This window comes from Diachasmimorpha longicaudata, chromosome 1, assembly GCF_034640455.1.
Source record: "Diachasmimorpha longicaudata isolate KC_UGA_2023 chromosome 1, iyDiaLong2, whole genome shotgun sequence".
In the NCBI taxonomy this organism is placed as follows: Eukaryota; Metazoa; Arthropoda; class Insecta; order Hymenoptera; family Braconidae; genus Diachasmimorpha; species Diachasmimorpha longicaudata.
In genome coordinates, this window is record NC_087225.1 from 13,140,368 (window position 1) to 13,158,642 (window position 18,275).

General features: G+C 38.5%; 1 protein-coding gene across 8 annotated transcripts in view; it reads right to left on the reverse strand.

The window, feature by feature from the left end:
• Positions 1-8,748: 8,748 nt before the first annotated feature.
• LOC135163582 (uncharacterized) overlaps positions 8,749-18,275 on the reverse strand; it is a 68,544-nt gene continuing 59,017 nt past the window's right edge. For 6 of the 8 annotated variants that reach the window (XM_064123185.1, XM_064123177.1, XM_064123194.1 and 3 more), the window contains exons 2-5: positions 16,299-16,348; positions 13,319-13,566; positions 12,717-13,079; positions 8,749-11,649 (exon numbers count right to left, since the gene is read on the reverse strand). In XM_064123185.1, the coding sequence (XP_063979255.1) occupies positions 11,347-11,649; positions 12,717-13,079; positions 13,319-13,566; positions 16,299-16,344 (960 nt within the window). In that variant the 5' untranslated portion in view covers positions 16,345-16,348 and the 3' untranslated portion in view covers positions 8,749-11,346. The remainder of the gene's footprint in view (positions 11,650-12,716; positions 13,080-13,318; positions 13,567-16,298; positions 16,349-18,275) is intronic. The other 2 variants (XM_064123154.1, XM_064123163.1) reach the window with 2 other exon arrangements.

Genomic DNA, 18,275 nt, shown 5'->3' on the forward strand with positions numbered 1-18,275 from the left:
TGTCATTAATTATAAGCCTTAAAAACTAATTCAGAATTTTTTTTTTTTTTGCGAATGAAGAATTTTATTTTAAAAAATATATATTGAGGGGGTTCAGTGGAGGTCAAGCATAACAAGTCATCTTCTAGAGCACAATAATTATTATAATTGAACCCTAACGATGATCATGCGGAGCTAACTCACTGTGATATTTGATAAAAATATTTTTTATATCTATGATTATCTTATCACAAACCAAAATCAAAAAAAAATCCATAAATTCTCCGATAAAAACAGCTTATTCCTTCTTTGAAAATAATTGCCATTCGCAGTCTCCCTGAATTATTCAAACTTCTAATTTACTCAGGGTATAAAGTATCTCCGTTTATCATGAAACTCTACACCATTAGCAAATACAGCATAAAATTGTCGAGCTAAACTGTTGCAAATGGAAAAAAACCCCCTGACACCGAGTCGGTGGTCGCCGAGGATTAGTCTGACGTTCGATTAATCCACGAATTAATTAAATGAATGGTCATGTAACCATGGGAAATTAATAATTATACGGCAGAGCTCCAATAATCCCTCCCCGCCCCCCATGCACTTCTCACTTCCAACCACTTTAAACGCTCAAGTGTAAAGATTTTTCCAGGTGAAAAGCCCAACCAAGTGCTCGTACAACACACGTTGAAGGTTAATTCAATGTAAATGTATGTAAGCAATCCCTCCTTCTCACTTCATTGCCCTCGCGCATCTCACCCCATTTACAAATTTTTTTGAATTTAAATATCACTTAGTGGGGCGAGATATTGCGCACTTGAAAATTATTGTAATCCACATCTAGGGGAAAAAATCTTTGCATTGGAATAAAAATAAATAAATTTTAATACCACAGGTGGGCATCATACGATCGCGTGGTCGCCAGAGGGTAATTCCACTTCTCACTAGGATTTTTAAGGTCTAGTATCCGTCGTTTTGCAGTGCCAACTTCAGCTGCTTCCAGTCACGAGCACCTTACATTTAATGGATAAAAATTTACCTTTGACGATATTTCAATGGTTATTCTCGATATTTACATATTTATTTATGCTTATCGCCAGTTCTGGTGATGCTTTGTTGTAAAACAAAGAAGGGGCGAATTTTCAGGTGATAGGGAAACTGAAAAATCATTCCGACGCTTTGAGGGAGAGAAATATTAAATAAAAAATCCCTCCGTGTACCTACATGACATCAAAAAATTTTAGAAGGTCCACCTTCACCAAATAGAAGGGTAATTTAAAAAGAAAATACTCTCCTATGGGATAATAACATTATGATTTAAAAACAGATTCTCCTCAACCTTTAAAAAATGAAACAATACACAGAATAATTTTTCTAAATTTCCCAGCTACCTAAAAGAAATTTATTTCGCAACGGCAGGAAGTGCCGAGTCCCTTCATAAATCTCCAGTTTAGCTTCGATTCGGCATAAATCATAGACGAGGGAGGAACGTGGACGGAAGCAGTCGAAGAAACAGCGATACCAAAGAGTGCGCAAGTGGCCGTGAGAAAGAGATGCTTCACTGAATATTTTCGTTTATTTTCAATATATCTTGTTCCCTTTTTTTTTCCTGGTGGAGCTCATCATCATCCTCCTTGTCTCATCGTCCATTCACCTTGATGTTAGCATTGTCTGTTACACGTTTGTACGTTTCACGGCTGCCGGTAGACTCCCTGGTACGATCGTTAGGCGCAGGAAACATAGCTCATGGATAGTATGACGAGGACTACTCGACAAGATTAATGGGAAAACTGAGAGTGAACTTAAACGTTTGTGGAGAAGGGATGAGGAGGAAGAGGGGGCACTGGGGAGAATCGAGATATTTTATTGAATTACTCGAGACGGTAGTCGCCAACAATAGGCAGAGGACTCGTGGTGGATCACAACAATGCGATCACGCGCTCAAACAGTCGGCAGCTAGATAATACACGATAAAAAGTATTTTCTTAAAAATTAAGGGTACACGAGGTGGACATTAAAAGAATTGTAATAAAGGGGTATAGAAAACAGTCAACCATTGCGCCTCTGGTTTCTATTGTTTACTTACTTTATTTGGATTGGATGAGCGTTAAATGAAGAATGAAAAGAATGGTGGGTACATCAAATTCTTAGATATCCAAATTTGTCGATCACATTTGCTCGTCTTTGTGAATATTGAGTTACGGGTTTCCAAGTCCTTTCATATGTTGAGAGGAAAAAAAATTATTGAGATCCTTTTGTATGATAATGGTAGATATTCGGAAGCTTTGAAATTGTTCAAAATGACCATTTCAATTTTTTGTAGTGGGTTTTACTACAAAAAAAATTAGTGGAGCGATATGATTAATTCTTTGTTCTGCAATACTCCGCAATAGAATCCATTTAGATTTTTTAAATCACTCCTATCAGGCGATTTTCACCATCAACATAAACTAAACACAGGAGGGGTAGCAGTTACCAGCATATATGGGTTTGCAACTCTCACCGAAGTGTCAGAAACGAGAGCATAAAAGTAGCAATTTATCTGATTTAATTCACTGCTATCAATTTTTCAAATCTATAATTGCCTTTAAATATTGAACAAAAATTTTAATACCAGAGGAAGTTGCACGCAATATTCTGAAATCAATTTACCGTTAACAATTATCTCTCCTGGTATTGAATACAACATAATAGCGATGATTTATTCAAATGAAATTTATCGTAACAAAATTATAAATTGAATCAGTTTATGGAATTGGTAAAACGAGAGAGAAGTTACGATTAGACATTCTTAATCGATGAGACTTAACCTGGCGTCCATGAGGTAGCCTCGGCGATAACGATTGCCGATAACCAATGAGCTAACGCACTATAATTTCTTGGCATTGCGGCAATCAAGCCCCCAGTGCATACGATAGGAATCATCTGCGTTCCAGATCAGTCTGATACATTCGTGACCGTTTCTCCTTACTAAATATTTTCCAATGGTGGAACAATCAATTAGTTGGAATTTCTCTCAAACATTGGTCAGAGTGAGAAATAAGGGCAGCGAAAAAAAAAAGGGTGAGTACATTTTTTTTTTCTCAACACAATATTATTTCTCATTTTTCTTCCGGGATATTTTTTCAATCCTCATCGCAGGCACTCGACGACGAGTTGATTTATAGGAAGCCCCTCGGGCACCACTGGACGGTCGCGTTTGCTGCCTTGTTATGGTGAACGCGTCTTTGCAACTTTATTAACTTGAAACCGAGTGGTGAAGCCTTTGGAAAGACTTTTTGATGAAGCACTTTGTTGGACAGATTGAGAACTTTGTAATTATGAACGCCACAGCGTATGTCAATGGAGCAGATATCTTGACGAATTCAAAGGACATCATGTGATTTAGGTGTTGAAACTGCCAGTGAATTATTTATAATAAATTATGAGTAATTTACTGATTAAATTGGCTTTTGTTTTTTTAACTAGTGGTCATTGCTGACTTCAGTTGAATGTGGAATAAAAAATTCTCTTCGATTCAGCTGATGTCGTGTATCTGAAGAGTGTGACCACTGGTAGGTAATTTTTCTCAAGCTTTGAATCCTCAAAATGTCGCGCTTATTCGAGCCTGCGATGTTAAAATCCAGCGTTAATAATTGCGCTGAGAACAAGGACCCGTGGAAGAGTATAAAGGAAGAGGACATCTTCGCATTAGCGTGCTAAGCAGATGCAGATGAAACAAATGGATTCGCGAGTTGACTGGCCGTAAATTCCCGGTATCGTTGACACGATCCAAGCGTCCTCGCTCACGAATCCACCGCGACCTTCCTCGACTATCCTCACTGCTTTTGCCCTCTCTTCCGTAAACTTTAAAACAAATCTTCACGTTCAATCTGTGCCACTCGCACAGTGTACTCAGTTGTCGTCATTTTGTAATAAAAATGTTCGATTTATCGATACATCAATTGAGAATTGAGTCCGAGAATGGAGAATTTTTCAGAATCTTTCAAAAAGTAATTCACACGTGACGTAAAATTCAACTTAAAATCGAATCGTCACGGATATTCTAGGATTTGTTCCATAAAAATTATCCACCTGTACGATGACTCACCTTTTTCCCCCACGATTAAAAAACTCGACGAAACGTCGTCACACTAAGAAAAATTCCAATGGTAATTTCAATTACACAGAAATTTACACAATAATAATCGTTACCGTAACAATAAAAATCATAGATTCAACTATTCCTTTAAAGTAAAAATTCCATCCAATTGTTATTGTTACCATAAACACAATATCTTGGACAAAAAAAGTAATTGAAATCCCAATTAAAATTTTTCAGTGGAGCTTTGTAAATATTTTGTTGAACGTTAAAAAAAAATATTTTTACTCCCAAATAGCCCAGCACTTCCCCTACAATTTTATTTCTTCAGGAAAAATTACTGAATATTTCACTCAGTACAATAATTTACAGTTAAGACCGATGATTGACAAAATCAAATATTGATAATCATCTCTGAAAGCCCATCACAGTATTAACCGCACACTCTACCAACTGGATAAATTGATCCCAATGCTGTTGACTAGATAAGCCACCGATGTCGAATGCAACAATATCGTTAATTCCCCCCCCCCCCCGCCCCCCTCAATGGAATAACAAAAAAAAATCTAACAACATAGTTATAAGTCGTCCGGAAGGAAGAGAGTAATGGCAATGGCATGTGGATCAGAAGCCACACCTTTTCTCTCTCCTACGTACAGTAAAATACTAAAGAACCCATGGGGGTTAGGGGAATAGGGGAGGCAAGAGGGGAGGAGGGTACATACGGTGGTAGCAATTAATAGCACGTCGGTAATACCCGGTTGGCATGCAAGATGGTCTAGTGCCTTTCTTTACAGTCTTGAAATCTACGGTACGTATCTCTCCTCGTTGGAGATCCTCAGTGCCAGGTAATGTACGTGATATATATTTCACCCGCCAGGATAGAACCAACAACTATTAATCCGAATTCTTAGCTTAATAGATCTTTGAGAAAAGTTGAATAAACAAGGGTTATTGTGTTATTTTTACGAGAGAACTTGGTTTAATTACGCGAGTGGGAGGCTGTGACTTAATAACAAATGGATCAAAACATTTTTATTCTCTATTTGGATGGTTGCGAGTCAATTATTTATAAATGAGAGCTATTCAAAGTTTTGAAGAATTGTATCAATTTGTAATGACTCTGGGGATCACTTTACGACTCAATAATTTTTGTCTGTTTGAAATTGGAGTTGCGAATTGAAACGACCAATGGGATCATGCCCTCATTACTATCCCGACATGCAGAAAAAATTAAGATATGGTGATATTTTTTTTTTGGTTGGGGAAATTTTTTGAAACGTCAAAAAAATAATCATCATGTGTTACTTATTCCTGAAATTTGAGACAGAAATGCAGGAACGATGTTTATAAAAAATTTCTCTGCGTGTACCAAAAATGTCTTCCATTCTCTGGACGACAGGAGAGCCATGCAGAAGTTTTGCTGCAGGTGGTCATCATGCCTCAGTGATCATTGTGACGTAAATCTCCCGGTGTGATTTTAATCCACATGGGGTACAGTGTTCCCCACCCCTTATCCAAGTGTGTTTGAAAAATCTGGACAACATGAGGTTGGGCTTGTCAAAGGAAAATCTCTCTTCGTAATACTGGCTCTCCTGTAAAATGGCCACTGAGACATAATGCTTGATAACGGTTTCCCCTCATTCAGGTACATCTCTCAATGTGTCTCTGTAACTTACATCCATTACTGTACATTACTCCATTTTTTAAAACTAAATGGAGATAGATTTTTCAGAAGATGTCCAGCTTTCACAGGGGAAAACAGGTGCTGAGTGACTACTAGGAAAATGTTTTAGAGAAAAAGTGTACGTAGAGAAATATTCAGTAAAAATTACTGAACGTCAGAGCAATTTATGCGACAGTTCGGTAAAATATTCGTGTGGATTTTTCTCTTTATTTCCAGAAAAATATAACAATTTATTGGAATCTATTTTAATAGCACTAGGACTATTCATAGCTGGATTGTAATTTTGTCCAGTGAAGTTAACAGAATTTTTTTTTTAATTTCCCTCCGCATATTTATCAATACTTCAATTTATCACAATTATGACGGAAAGCTTGAACAAATGACTGAAACACACGTCGTCCATAGAAGAGATAAAATCGCGAATTTCCACTGCTGGAATTCCCTGAAATTCCAGTGGAACTACCACTCGGTGAAAATTCTCACCAAGTGAACGAGAAATGACGGGCAATTTTTTTTCCTCTGAATAAAATATAAATCAAACTTTCATCGATTTCTTTCAATTTAAAATCATTCCTCATGTTTTCCTCTTTCATTCATCACCCCACCTTTTTTCCCTTATTTTTCACCTTTCAAACCTCCACCAAGTGCTTCAGTTTGCGATCACTATCGAAACTCGCGTGCGTAATGCCTCTTTCCAGTGCAAGAAGCATTTTGTGCATGTTCATATCGCTTAGAAAGTGCGCCGTTCTGCATCCTTTGAATAATTTTTTTTCATCTCATTGTGATATTTTTCAAATTTTTTCCTTCACTCGACGATGGAGAAAGACATCGACACGGGTATGTGGTTATGAGGAGGTCCATGCTGTCTTAGTTCATGAGTGACACCTCGATGGGCCTGGGATGCCTAGCCATTTATCCTCCGTGCCGATCGCGTATCGATAGTTGATGGAAGAGGAATCAGAGATTTCAATCGACATACCTTGTCGATTTATTTTATTCTTGATTTTTTTTTACTCATGTAGATAAAGATGAAGAGGAGGTAGTTGAAATGATAGTGGCTTTCTTGATGGAAGTGTAGGTGGCACGCGATAAATCAATCATTCCAATGTTGTTTTTTGTTTTCATTCGTTTATTAGGTCGTTTTGTTGCTTATCTCGTTGCTACCTCCTGTGCGGCAGCCTGAATAATTTCCATTAGTCAATTACACGGATAAAAATGTGTTCAATTGTTGAAGCGAACTTTTCAATCGACTGATTTGTGGAATTAATTTTATCTGACATGTTTACTTCAATCGTCAATGACACATTTGGGTTAATGACGCCCACATTCTGAAGAATCTCATGGAAATAATTAAATACCTTTGGATTTTCATCGAGGAGGAGAATTTAAAAAAAATCTAGTACTGAAAATTTCGAGAAATTTTACTCCAACATCGCTGGTATTGTTCACAACCCAGTAGACCAGTTCATTTTTCCCAGAACTTCTTTCCACATGAAGGAATTATGTTCAGAACAAAAATAAAATGAATCACGTGCATTTTACTCGACATAATTATATTCTAAATTGATCAATTAATTCCATGAATTCATGTATTCATTTAGATTAAAGTGGAATATTTGTTTAGAGCCATTTGAGGCCATTCTGAAGTGCATGAGCCCAGGTGTCTAAGCTGTAAAATGTAAAGTGGAATTAATTTTATAGCCCCAGCGACGGGTGAATTGAAATAGCTATTGCCACTCGACGCTTATGACGCCCACGTCTGTGATGTGATATGAGAACAATACTTTGAAGCATACATAAATGTATATTCAGGGGAATATAGTGGTTATGGAGCATTTCCAATAGACGGAAATTCCTCGATTCATTAAAAATTCCGAAGTAATTGGATTAAAGCCAGTGGATAAAATTATGGAAAATTAGATCAGTAGCGAGGAGGTAAAACGGTTTACTGATATTCCAGTATCTTTTACAGCTTAATACAGCCCATACCCTATATAGTAGTGGCATTCCAACGATGTTCCAGATATTTGTTTATTATTGCATGCATAATTTCGGAAGCCGACTCAACTTGCAGAATTCTGCGTGAATCTATGGAAATCGAGATATCGTAAAAAAATTCCAAACATTTATCCCATCAGATCTATATTTAATATCATCTACAATAACGTTGTGTTATCAAACGCACTTTATTTTATCGTTTCGGAAAAATTGGCGCCCATTACCGGTTCGAATTCTAAACCGATACCGATAGCACGAAGAAACATATGGAGATGGCTTGTCTCTAGCAAGTATCTTCTTTAGAACCGGAGAAATGTTGATTCCATCGAAAATCGATAACTCTGATAAAGAAAACAGTAGTGAATAATCAAAGTAGAGAAAATCAACCGAGATCGTACTCATTAACTCAAGTGATGAAGCAGATTCCAATCTTCCCCTCTGTCTTCCCCCGTGAGCACCAAAAAAATAAACAGAACAAGAAACGAAATAACGAAAAAGGTGGATGAGAGGGACGAGCGAGACTGGTGAGAGGTGCTTACATTTTAGAGAGTGAAACAGTACTCGTCACCAGGTCGAAATAAATTTTTCTGAAGAGTGTCAAGGATACGAAGAATTAAAATCTTTAAGTCTATGAAAGGGTTCACTGAGAACGGCTGGAACGACTCCAAAGATTCGTGCGACTCCAGAGATTAGGTTGAAATAACCGAAGAGTCGTCGATGATTTAGCATAATGAGAAAGAATTTGGTGTTAAATTTCTGTGGAAATTTCCGAAAAATTTTGTCACTTTCCAATTCCACTGATTGAAAAAAAAGTGTTTTTTGAAGCAATAAAATCCCAGGACTAATCACTATGAGGCTGGAAACGAGGGCTAACCCTTTTTTAGATAAGGCCCATGTTGCAAACATATTGTTATGCACTTGCCCTTTCCCTTTCCCTCCAACCAATTCCGCGTTCGATAATTCTACATTTTCATCCAGTTGTTAATTCGCGGAAGTGTCAATTGACTGAATCCTCAGTGTAACCTAAAATTTCTACTGTTAAAACAGCCTCACCACTGACCAGTGAACATTTTATGCCTCGTCTCCAGGTATTCAAGACCACCGCGACTTGGACGTTATCTTGATGCATCCATGGAATTCACCACCTAAATTGTATCCATGCCTAGTGTATACGATTTTAGTCCCACTATGAGTTGTTTACCGCTTAAAGCCGATTTACTTCGGTGAACCTACCAACTCTGGTGATAGCTAATTTCGTACCCTAACGAACAGGCCACTCGCAGTAGCCTGATACGGGATCTCCGCTTCAGTGGAATGTGTTTCGTTTGCCATCGAGCATCGCATCTCCCATTAGCATTCGAGTTGGCTTGAAACTAAGAGGAGAATGGAGGGGGCAAAAATAGGAGAAGATTACATGCACTGAATGATGAGGATCTTTTCTGGTTTAATTATTAATTATGGCGCAGGAGGAAATGCGAAAAAAAAACAGATTCGTTACTGTCGCTGGCACTTTAACTTCTGCTAATTTACATTCTAATAAATTTTCAGATTTCCATTTCCCTATCCAGCGCCATTTTTTAAAAACATTGGATTTTTAAAAATTTAAATAAGAGTTATAATAGTGTACTAGTGGAATAAAAAATTCGCAAATGATAATTTTCAAGGGTGGAAATAAAAACTGTAGTTTCTAATCCATTAAATATATAATTTCGAGCGTCTTCTTAAATAAAAAAATCTCCGGCAAAAATAACCGTTATTTTTCAACGACTACTATTACCACCGGAATTTCGAAAAGTCGAGTTCGCGTGTAGTCAAGTACTTGTACACTTGAAAGGCATTTGCAATAAAAAGTAGTGCCATCTTAAATTACCCAGCAAGTCTCGGGTCAATGAAATTAATGAAACTATTTCCAACACTTAGAGACATAAACTCAGCGCAAAGGATCATTCGACAGATCTCGCTGGTTGGAGATACACGGTTCAAGAACAATTCAAGAAACTTCATGGGGGACAGAAAAATAAGAACATTACGAGAAAAACAGTGGAGAGGGCGTGGCAGATGCATTACGGATACCTGAGTACATATTTACGGTGGTGCAGAGCAATGAAAACCCGGTGAAATCCCTGCTGCTGCAACATATTACGTTTTACGCTCTTCTCTATGACGTTCGACATATATATACGTGTACATATGTATGCACATATATATACCGTCGAAGGTACTGAAGTGGATGGCAAAGATAAGGCGAAAGAAGTGGGGGTTAAGCTAACATGATTTTCAAAGAATTTTATCTTCAATTCCCTGAACTCGGGTGAAGGGAGTACCAGAGGAATTTCTTTCAGGGATGAATGAATGTCTACTATTTTCCTGATTTAGTATACCCTAGCGTGTACTCGTCACCGCTGTATTTGTCTTCATATGAATCTATATATATTTATCCGAACGAGAGAATTTATCCAATCGGTTTCCGCCACTGCCAAATCTACTCTGAATACATTACGGACATATTACGAATACTTACTATCACTAGCGCAATTAAAAAAATTATTTCCCAACTGATCCTCTTTCCCCTTTGTCCCTCACCATCATTACAGTTTCTTCCTCATCCTTTTTCCACCTCTTCTTGTCCCCTGTACAACTTCGATTCGCTTCCAATGTGGTATATCGAGTATTCGATGGGTCTTCCGGCCAAGCGTGACGATACTTAGGAGGCCTATCGTGAATACACGTATATACGTACATCTCTGTACCAGAACCAAGACAGAAATCTCTCAACGAGTGTGTGGGGGAGAGAGAGAGAGAGAGAGAGAGAGTGGGAGGAGGACAGAGGGGAAGCGAATCGATCGATCACCCGGATTAGCCTCGAGCTGCCGTTCCCGCTGCTAGCTCGCATCGTCACTATCTTATTTTTCTATTTTTAATCGTTCCCTCTTCCTTCAATTTTTCTTATTTGAAAAACCCGCTTGTCTAACCTCTCTCCCTCTCATTTTATCCCTCACTCCCTCTCCCTCACTGACTGTCCGATTTATTGGCATTCTCAATGACCTCCCTCTCAACTCAACGATAAATGATAGTTGGCGATTCGAGGATCGATGCTTCTTGTTACTTGTTAAGACGCAAATTCGATGCACAGTTCACGCCTTTATCGATTAATTTAATTCTTAAGTTTAAACGATTAGTGACCCGCGGGGCGCTGAGACAGGGAGAGAGACTAACATTTGACATTGATAAATTGTCGACGTTATTTTTCATTATCAACACATGAGGCCAATTTTCCTGGAGCAGGACGAAATATAAGTGCAAATAGTTGGTAGATTGGGATTACCAGGAGGCAAGCAAACGATACTCTCGTAAACTCATGAGTAACGGCGCATGAAAATTACGCGTCCAGCACTCCTTCTGCCCCGTGGGGCTACACAGGATGGCTCTCCTTTACTCCGAGACGTCCCTGTGAGAATTCTGTAACAATCTGTCGTTTGGATCCCATCCAACCAGCCGGGGGAAAAAGTAGACTCGTTATGTCTGTTTTTTTTTTTTATTTTTTAGTTTTATTGTACCTCAAGAGTTGAAGAAATTTTACTTGAGTCTTCTGAACTGTGAATTATGATTTTTTTCTGTGGCGTGGCTCACCCGATGCTGATTTCGTTCGCTCCTTCGGACGAATTACTTCGAATTTCTCGGCTGTGGATTGCAACCATATGGAGGAATAGAGAAGTGGATCGATCTGGTCCACTGCGTCTTTCATAGTCTGCTCGAAGCCTAGTTGGACATCCCCCTCCGGGTTTATGTCTGTACGGATACCGTTCAGGGCTTTGACCAACAGGTTCACCGAGCCTTTGTCTTTCATTAGGATTGTCATCAAGTTGACGAAGATAACTTCCATTATACCCAAGTCCAAGTTAACCTGAAAGCGAAAGTTATGCAAGTTTTTGCATTGTCTTTCAATATTTTGGTTAATCGTGGAATGGATATTGGGTTGTTTAATGAATAATTAAATATAATGTTATGAATGGGATTTTTTATCGAATGGTAAATTGAATGGTAGAGGGCTTTTTTTATTGGGTATTCACAGTTAATGGATTAACCGCTCCTTATATTCTATAATCAATATCTGTAATTTCTTTTCAACAGGCTTGATAATGAGAAAATTATGAAGATTTCAACGTGAAATGGGTTTTCATTAATTACGATAGATATACACGTAAGTAATGATAGATAGGATTTTGCATGACTCAGGCTCGGTGAAAAATACTGATCGTAATAGTCCAGTGATTTTACCATTTAGATGATGAATTTCGTGATTAATTTCAGAATAATTTCATGATTATTGAACTAATAACGAGGGTGACAGGTAGTCGTTATTAGTATAACTATGAATTATGCGAGAGGAATACACTTGTCAAATTTGACCTAACCAGTTATGATAGCCAATGCTGTTTAGAATGTAACTTATGGAAATCTCAGTTGCTGCAGTTTTAGCGCATGTTTCTGACAGAAATTCCATTTACATTCATATCACATTGAATCTTAGAAAATTGCGGGTATTAATGGAGATCTAGTAAAGGTATTAATGGAGAATACCAACAAATCGCGAGAGCATAACCACGACATTTTCCATAATTCAAGAACCAAACTATTTCGTTATCTCATATCTTACTCAATGGAGAGAAGTGGTGAAGGATAAGAAGTTGTTTTGACATTAGTTGAAGTCTCGTGTAATACCTCTCAATGATGGAAAGTCATTTCCTGTGGAGATCTCTTTAAATTATTTCTACATTCCCCGATAATTTTATGCAAACCAATGATCGTCATTAATCAACTGCTGGCTCTATTTCTATATAATATCCGCTTTTAATTAGAAAATAGAAAAAAATCTCATCACCTTTTCTAGCGCAAAAATTAAATCTCCCAATCAATCACCACCTCATTATTCCATTAAAACCGTCTCAGACAATTCTTTAAAAAAATTACCTTATCGCTAATTGAGCTATTGAAATTGTTGATTCTCTTATGCATCTTAAAAGCCACCAGCAATTTCGAGATAACCTGTATCCGCGAAAAGTCCCCATAAACATTAACAAAATAATTATCATAATCAAACTCGGCACTCAATGGATTCCCATTTCCTTCGTACTTGAACCAAATCTGCGGTTCTCGTTTCCGTTTTCTATCTAGATCACTCCTTATCACTTTGATACTCGGGAACATGCCAGGAGTATTATATATCATTAGCCTGAGTGTATTCTTGAATCGCTTGTGTATCGATCCAGATCCTATATCCACGTTGAAGGGACTGAATCCAGCCTGGCACATTTTTTGTCGTACATTGCGAACCTGTAGAACGATCGAATATTCATTTCCATGAAGATTAACTAATCGAAACACTATCAGAAAATTACTTTTGAAAGCAATTCGAAAAATTGAGAATCCATCTGAAGCCATATTTCTGATTTAAGAATGAGCTTGACTTATTGTTAATCGGGAGAAGAAAAAAATTTGATGAATTTTCATCTTTAACATTAAATTGAAATCCATAACGTCAAGAGATCATATGACCCTGTGAGTCAAATTACCAGATAATGAGATGGTTTTTGTCTGAGGGAACTTATTCCATTATCATCCAGAATTTGAATGACCCTTCGATCAGGCTTTGAATCATTTTTCCCCATTTCCCTAGCGGCGCAGTGATAGATTTTACGTGTCACATCCTCATACTCATTAATCTCATACTGATCGTAATCCTCAAGCTGATCAAGATTCATTGTACTCGTTGTTTTAGTTGTATCACCATAGTCATCGGTCTCGTTGTCTCCCCAGTTACCTTAGTGAAAGAGAACAATTTTAATTCAAATCAAATAACATTAACAGAGCGATAAATCCTAAATGTTTCTCTCTGTTGGAACTGCAGGGATGGTATTGTGTTCGTGGTATAACATTTTGTGAGGGAGGAAGAGGGATAAATGGATACACCATAGATGCTGAAGGAGGGGGTTAGGGAAGTAGAGCCCATTGTCTTGTCGTTGAATCCGGCGGGACCAACTGTTGCTACCAACGCGTCCTTAACAAGCGTGTAGAAGGAGCTAAACGAGCGATCTCAAACGCCAGAGTAACGTCTTGGGAGGCTCTGATTTGGCTCGGACAATAAGACAGTTTTATCAATGCAGAAGTCGGATCAATTGGAAATAAAGGTACTTCGTTATCCAATTTCTGATCCTACAGGATACTATATGCTGCCTTTCTACTTCAACTCTGTCCGAGGCAAATAATTAAATGACCAAAAAAATCACAAACCCACACACATAAAAAAGTTGTATACAAATTACCCAAAAAAGTATGTTAAAGTGAAGTAACTGAATGGCACTTCGCAACAAAATTGCAAAACCCTTGGGCTAATTTTTATTGAACTGACGGACTACTCTTCTGACATAAAAAATAAAAATTTAAATTGTTGTCATCTGTTCCGCCCTATTATAACATAATTATAATTCCCCACACGAGGACGCTAATAGACATGGGGAGAGGATGTTAATTCATTTTCTTACGCTGCATAAAACTATGAGTGACTCTACACTATTTAAATTGACGAAGAACTAGGGAAAAAGCTGGAAAAGAAAATATATAAGGATAAAAACGAATGGAAAAGAAAAGGATTGTGGAACGCGTGGTTCGTGCCGGAATGTAACTCTGAACATCCGTCACGGGGGGAAACACGAGGCGCGTGTATGCCGTGGCTTTTGCATTGCTGAATCGAGAATCCTGATCGGATAGCCTAGAACATTGCACTCGTACTACTCCGTCTGCCACGCGAACTCGTGGATGAGCTTTCACGTTTAACTGGAAAAATAACAATCAATTCTGCTTGAATTTATTATCCCCCCGATACTTCCTCGTACCCTTTCGAAAAATTCCTCTCAAACAAATTCAATTTGCCGATTCATTTCCGCGTCAATTTTCATTTTGGAATTTCCGTAAATCAACCGATTTAATTCAAACGAATTTGTTCTTATTTTAACTGGAAGGTGAGGGGTGTAAACGTACAACTATTTTTGGGAATTATATTTTCCTGAGCTAGTGAAGACTGATCTCCACCTGATGGAGATCAACATTCAGCACTACCCGGGGTTCGATCATTATAATTATCTTCATGATAATCCGCCTTTCTCTATGATCTCGTTCACCGCTTAAAAGCATTTCTTCTAAGATAATCCACAACATATCAGCAACATCTCTAACAAACCACAATTCCTGATGCAACTCTATCACAGCCTTCATTAACACCACCTGCACCATCTCCACAGTCACATATCTCAGACCCTTCATAATCCATTCCATCTCGAGCCATATCATGACCATCTTCACACATTTATCCAAACAAGTAGCGATTCTCTGAGCACCTGATAGGCGGAAAATCTTTTCACTCCTCTCGTCAAAATGCCTCCGTAATTCATCCATGCACTTGACACTGGCAGCCCTGACCCTGTGAACCTGACTCACTGCCTCGTAAACTGGACTGTTACTCGATTGCAAGAATCGCCTTGAGGTGGCTCGCTGACCCCTCAGTACACTTTTGACGATGTGAAGGAGATGAAGCGGCAGATACTTGCCACCGATAAACTCTGTCTCAAGGGTCAGACCATTCCACTGGACTGCGCTTTCCAGGACTAGAATTTTATCCGGGAGACGTTTGAGGCTGTGATTAGAGACGTCATCTGGCTGACGCAGCCGGTCTGAGGGAAATTTGTGAATATTCAGGATCTTCAGTGACTCATTTACAACGATCTTTACCGTCCGGTTCTTGTCTTCAACTGGAGAGTTCTTCAAGGTGTTTATTCCGGTTCTGGTGGGATCGACGGTACGGTATTTGCACCGACGATTGGATTCTTTGGTACAGGTGATTGGTTATGACGGACCGACATGGTCTTGGCTCACATGGGGAAGGTTCCAAGTTCAGAACCCAGCCTGGGGGAATGGTGCCATCTTACCGTGTAGTCTTGATCATCATCGCAATATACGCTGGTCGAGTCGAGACGAGGTAAAATAAATAATAATCGATCAGCGAAGTACAATTCAATCACGCCTGAGGCGGAACATGATCATAGGCTTCATGATGATCAAGGATTCTATCATATTAGCTTGGACTTTGCCGAGGTATTGGCTGTTGGACCGGGTGTCCTTGTAATATTTATTGGACTTAAGATAGCGTTCCTTGAAGATGTGCCGAAATACGGGCGGAGGAGACTAAAGTTACGAGGATCAGTCGTTTTTTTTAGAGGGAAGTCTGAAGTGGCTGGGGATGGACACTCTGAGAGTGAGACAAACTCGTAAATTCTAGAGACGGCAACGATTGAAGAAAATAAAAATGCAAGTTGATACTTCATCGCGTCCAGACTATCAACTTCGGAATAAAAACAATCCGCTCGCGTATTCCTCATTTTTTTATGATCGCCCGTAAAAAAATCCAATTTATCCCGCATTAACCGGAACAAATGGTGAGACCAATGAAGAGGATTAAGATCATTGGAAGAAATAAAATATTGAAATATTGGTACTCACCAGCTACCACGAGGCTGACTACGAGGAACGTAAAAATCACGTTCATAATCCTGGAAAATATAAATGAAAAGAGTTATTGAAGTTTAAAAAAATGACGGGATTGCAGTAATGACGACTTTGGCAGCTTGGCATGATTAAATTTGGTGTGAACGGTGGTGGGGGATGGGATAATCGATGGGTTAAATCGAGAGGCTGGACCTCGACTGTTGAACCTCGCGGCCGCCACTTCGAGAATCATGGGAGAAGGAGAACAAAATTTGTGAGGAGGTCTTCAGGTTCTTTCTGTTATTTCTCATGCTTGTGGAGGAAGTTATTGCCTCTCTCCCAATGGATCCACAGCCATAAATGGCGTCCATGGAGTCCTCAAGCTGTATAATCTATTTTTTTACGTCATTCCCTCAACGAATATTCCAAAAGTCCCTTTAAAAAATCCAATTTTATGAAGTTAAAAGCCGGAAAGAAAGAATCAAATATTCACGAGAAGACTATACTTTTTCAACCAACAAACAGATTTCGTTTTTATCGACATTTCTGGTGAGCGAGTGCACGCAATTCCCACCGATGACGCCAGTTATCAATGAATGCTAGTTCAAGCTTCTTTACCGAGCCCTCTGCCGATAAAAAAAAATGTCTCCTACTCAATCTATAAATTATAATCAAGGGAATTGAATTGAGAATGAGTGACCCCGGGCAATGAGATACCGAACCGGGTTTTTTTTTTTCTCATGCGTTACAAACGTCAACGTTCATAATTCTCTCCTGGTTGTGATTCAGCAATAGTTACTCGTGTCCACGTCCATTAATGGATTCTATACGAATCAGTACCAGTCCCCCGAGATGAGTTCCCTTACAACGACATAATTAGTCGCCAATCAAGTGCTTTTCCTCCGGTACAACGAAATAACTCGGTATCTCCTGTTCCCACAGTTCTCAGGATTTTTTTACACTCTCAATTTCATGGCGGAATGCTGCATTTATGAAATTGGAGTTTTTTGTCGATTATTTTCTCTTGCTAATATGACGATGGAATAGAAAAAAAAATTCTTTTCATCCTTATTCCGTGAATATATAACTGAATTTGGAAATTCAAATAATTTGAGAACTTGCTCTTTTTCCACTAATTGATGGCAATTTTGTGGGAGAACGCAGAAGTCATAAAAAAATTTGAATTCGACTACTGAAATACCTTCGCAATTATAGTTATGTCCGAAATGATATGATAGTTGGGACTCCTTAAAAAAAAGCAGTTTCTACCTGTATTAAATAAGTATCGCGTAACAAAACAAAACTGTCTCATATTTTTCCTCCTGTTATCTAAGAATTTTTCTTTTACGAAAGGAATGAAAAAAAAATGTGAAAATATTCTCTAATTAAATCCTTCATTAGCTGAACAATTCCGTATTCACTAAAAAGTAAAAGATCAACTGTTGATTACGTTTTGCCCCACAACAAATGTTTTCAAAATGCATTTTTCCTTAAGACAGGCATTATGCACTTCCTTCGTGGCAGTATCTTAAAGACCGATTGTACTAAAATCGAAGAAAAATGGGTGAAAAAAAAAAAACAATTTAAACGACTCGGTTGCGTGTTTTTACTCGATGATTTTCCTCATTTGAAATTCCATCTCCATTTTCTCCCCATTTTTCCTTATTTAATAGATAGTCAAGTGTTATGGAATACCCATAAATTGTTTAAGACAGCCACGTGTTTTAGAGTACTCCAGGTAAAGGAAGACGCGAGATGAGCATTATTTAACGAGGCAATCAAGACTTCCCATCCATGCAGAGCCGAGGCATGACCTCCTTCGCTATACTGTACAGCGTGTCCCTTTTTTTATCCTTTATTTTTGAGAAAGATATTCCCCTCGGCCGTCTGGTTTCGACAGACGAGCCCGAGACACCTCACTCGCCTCACTCTCGGATTACTCAACCACAACCGGGGATATCCTAACGCAAGTGTATGTAGTCCAATCGGTCC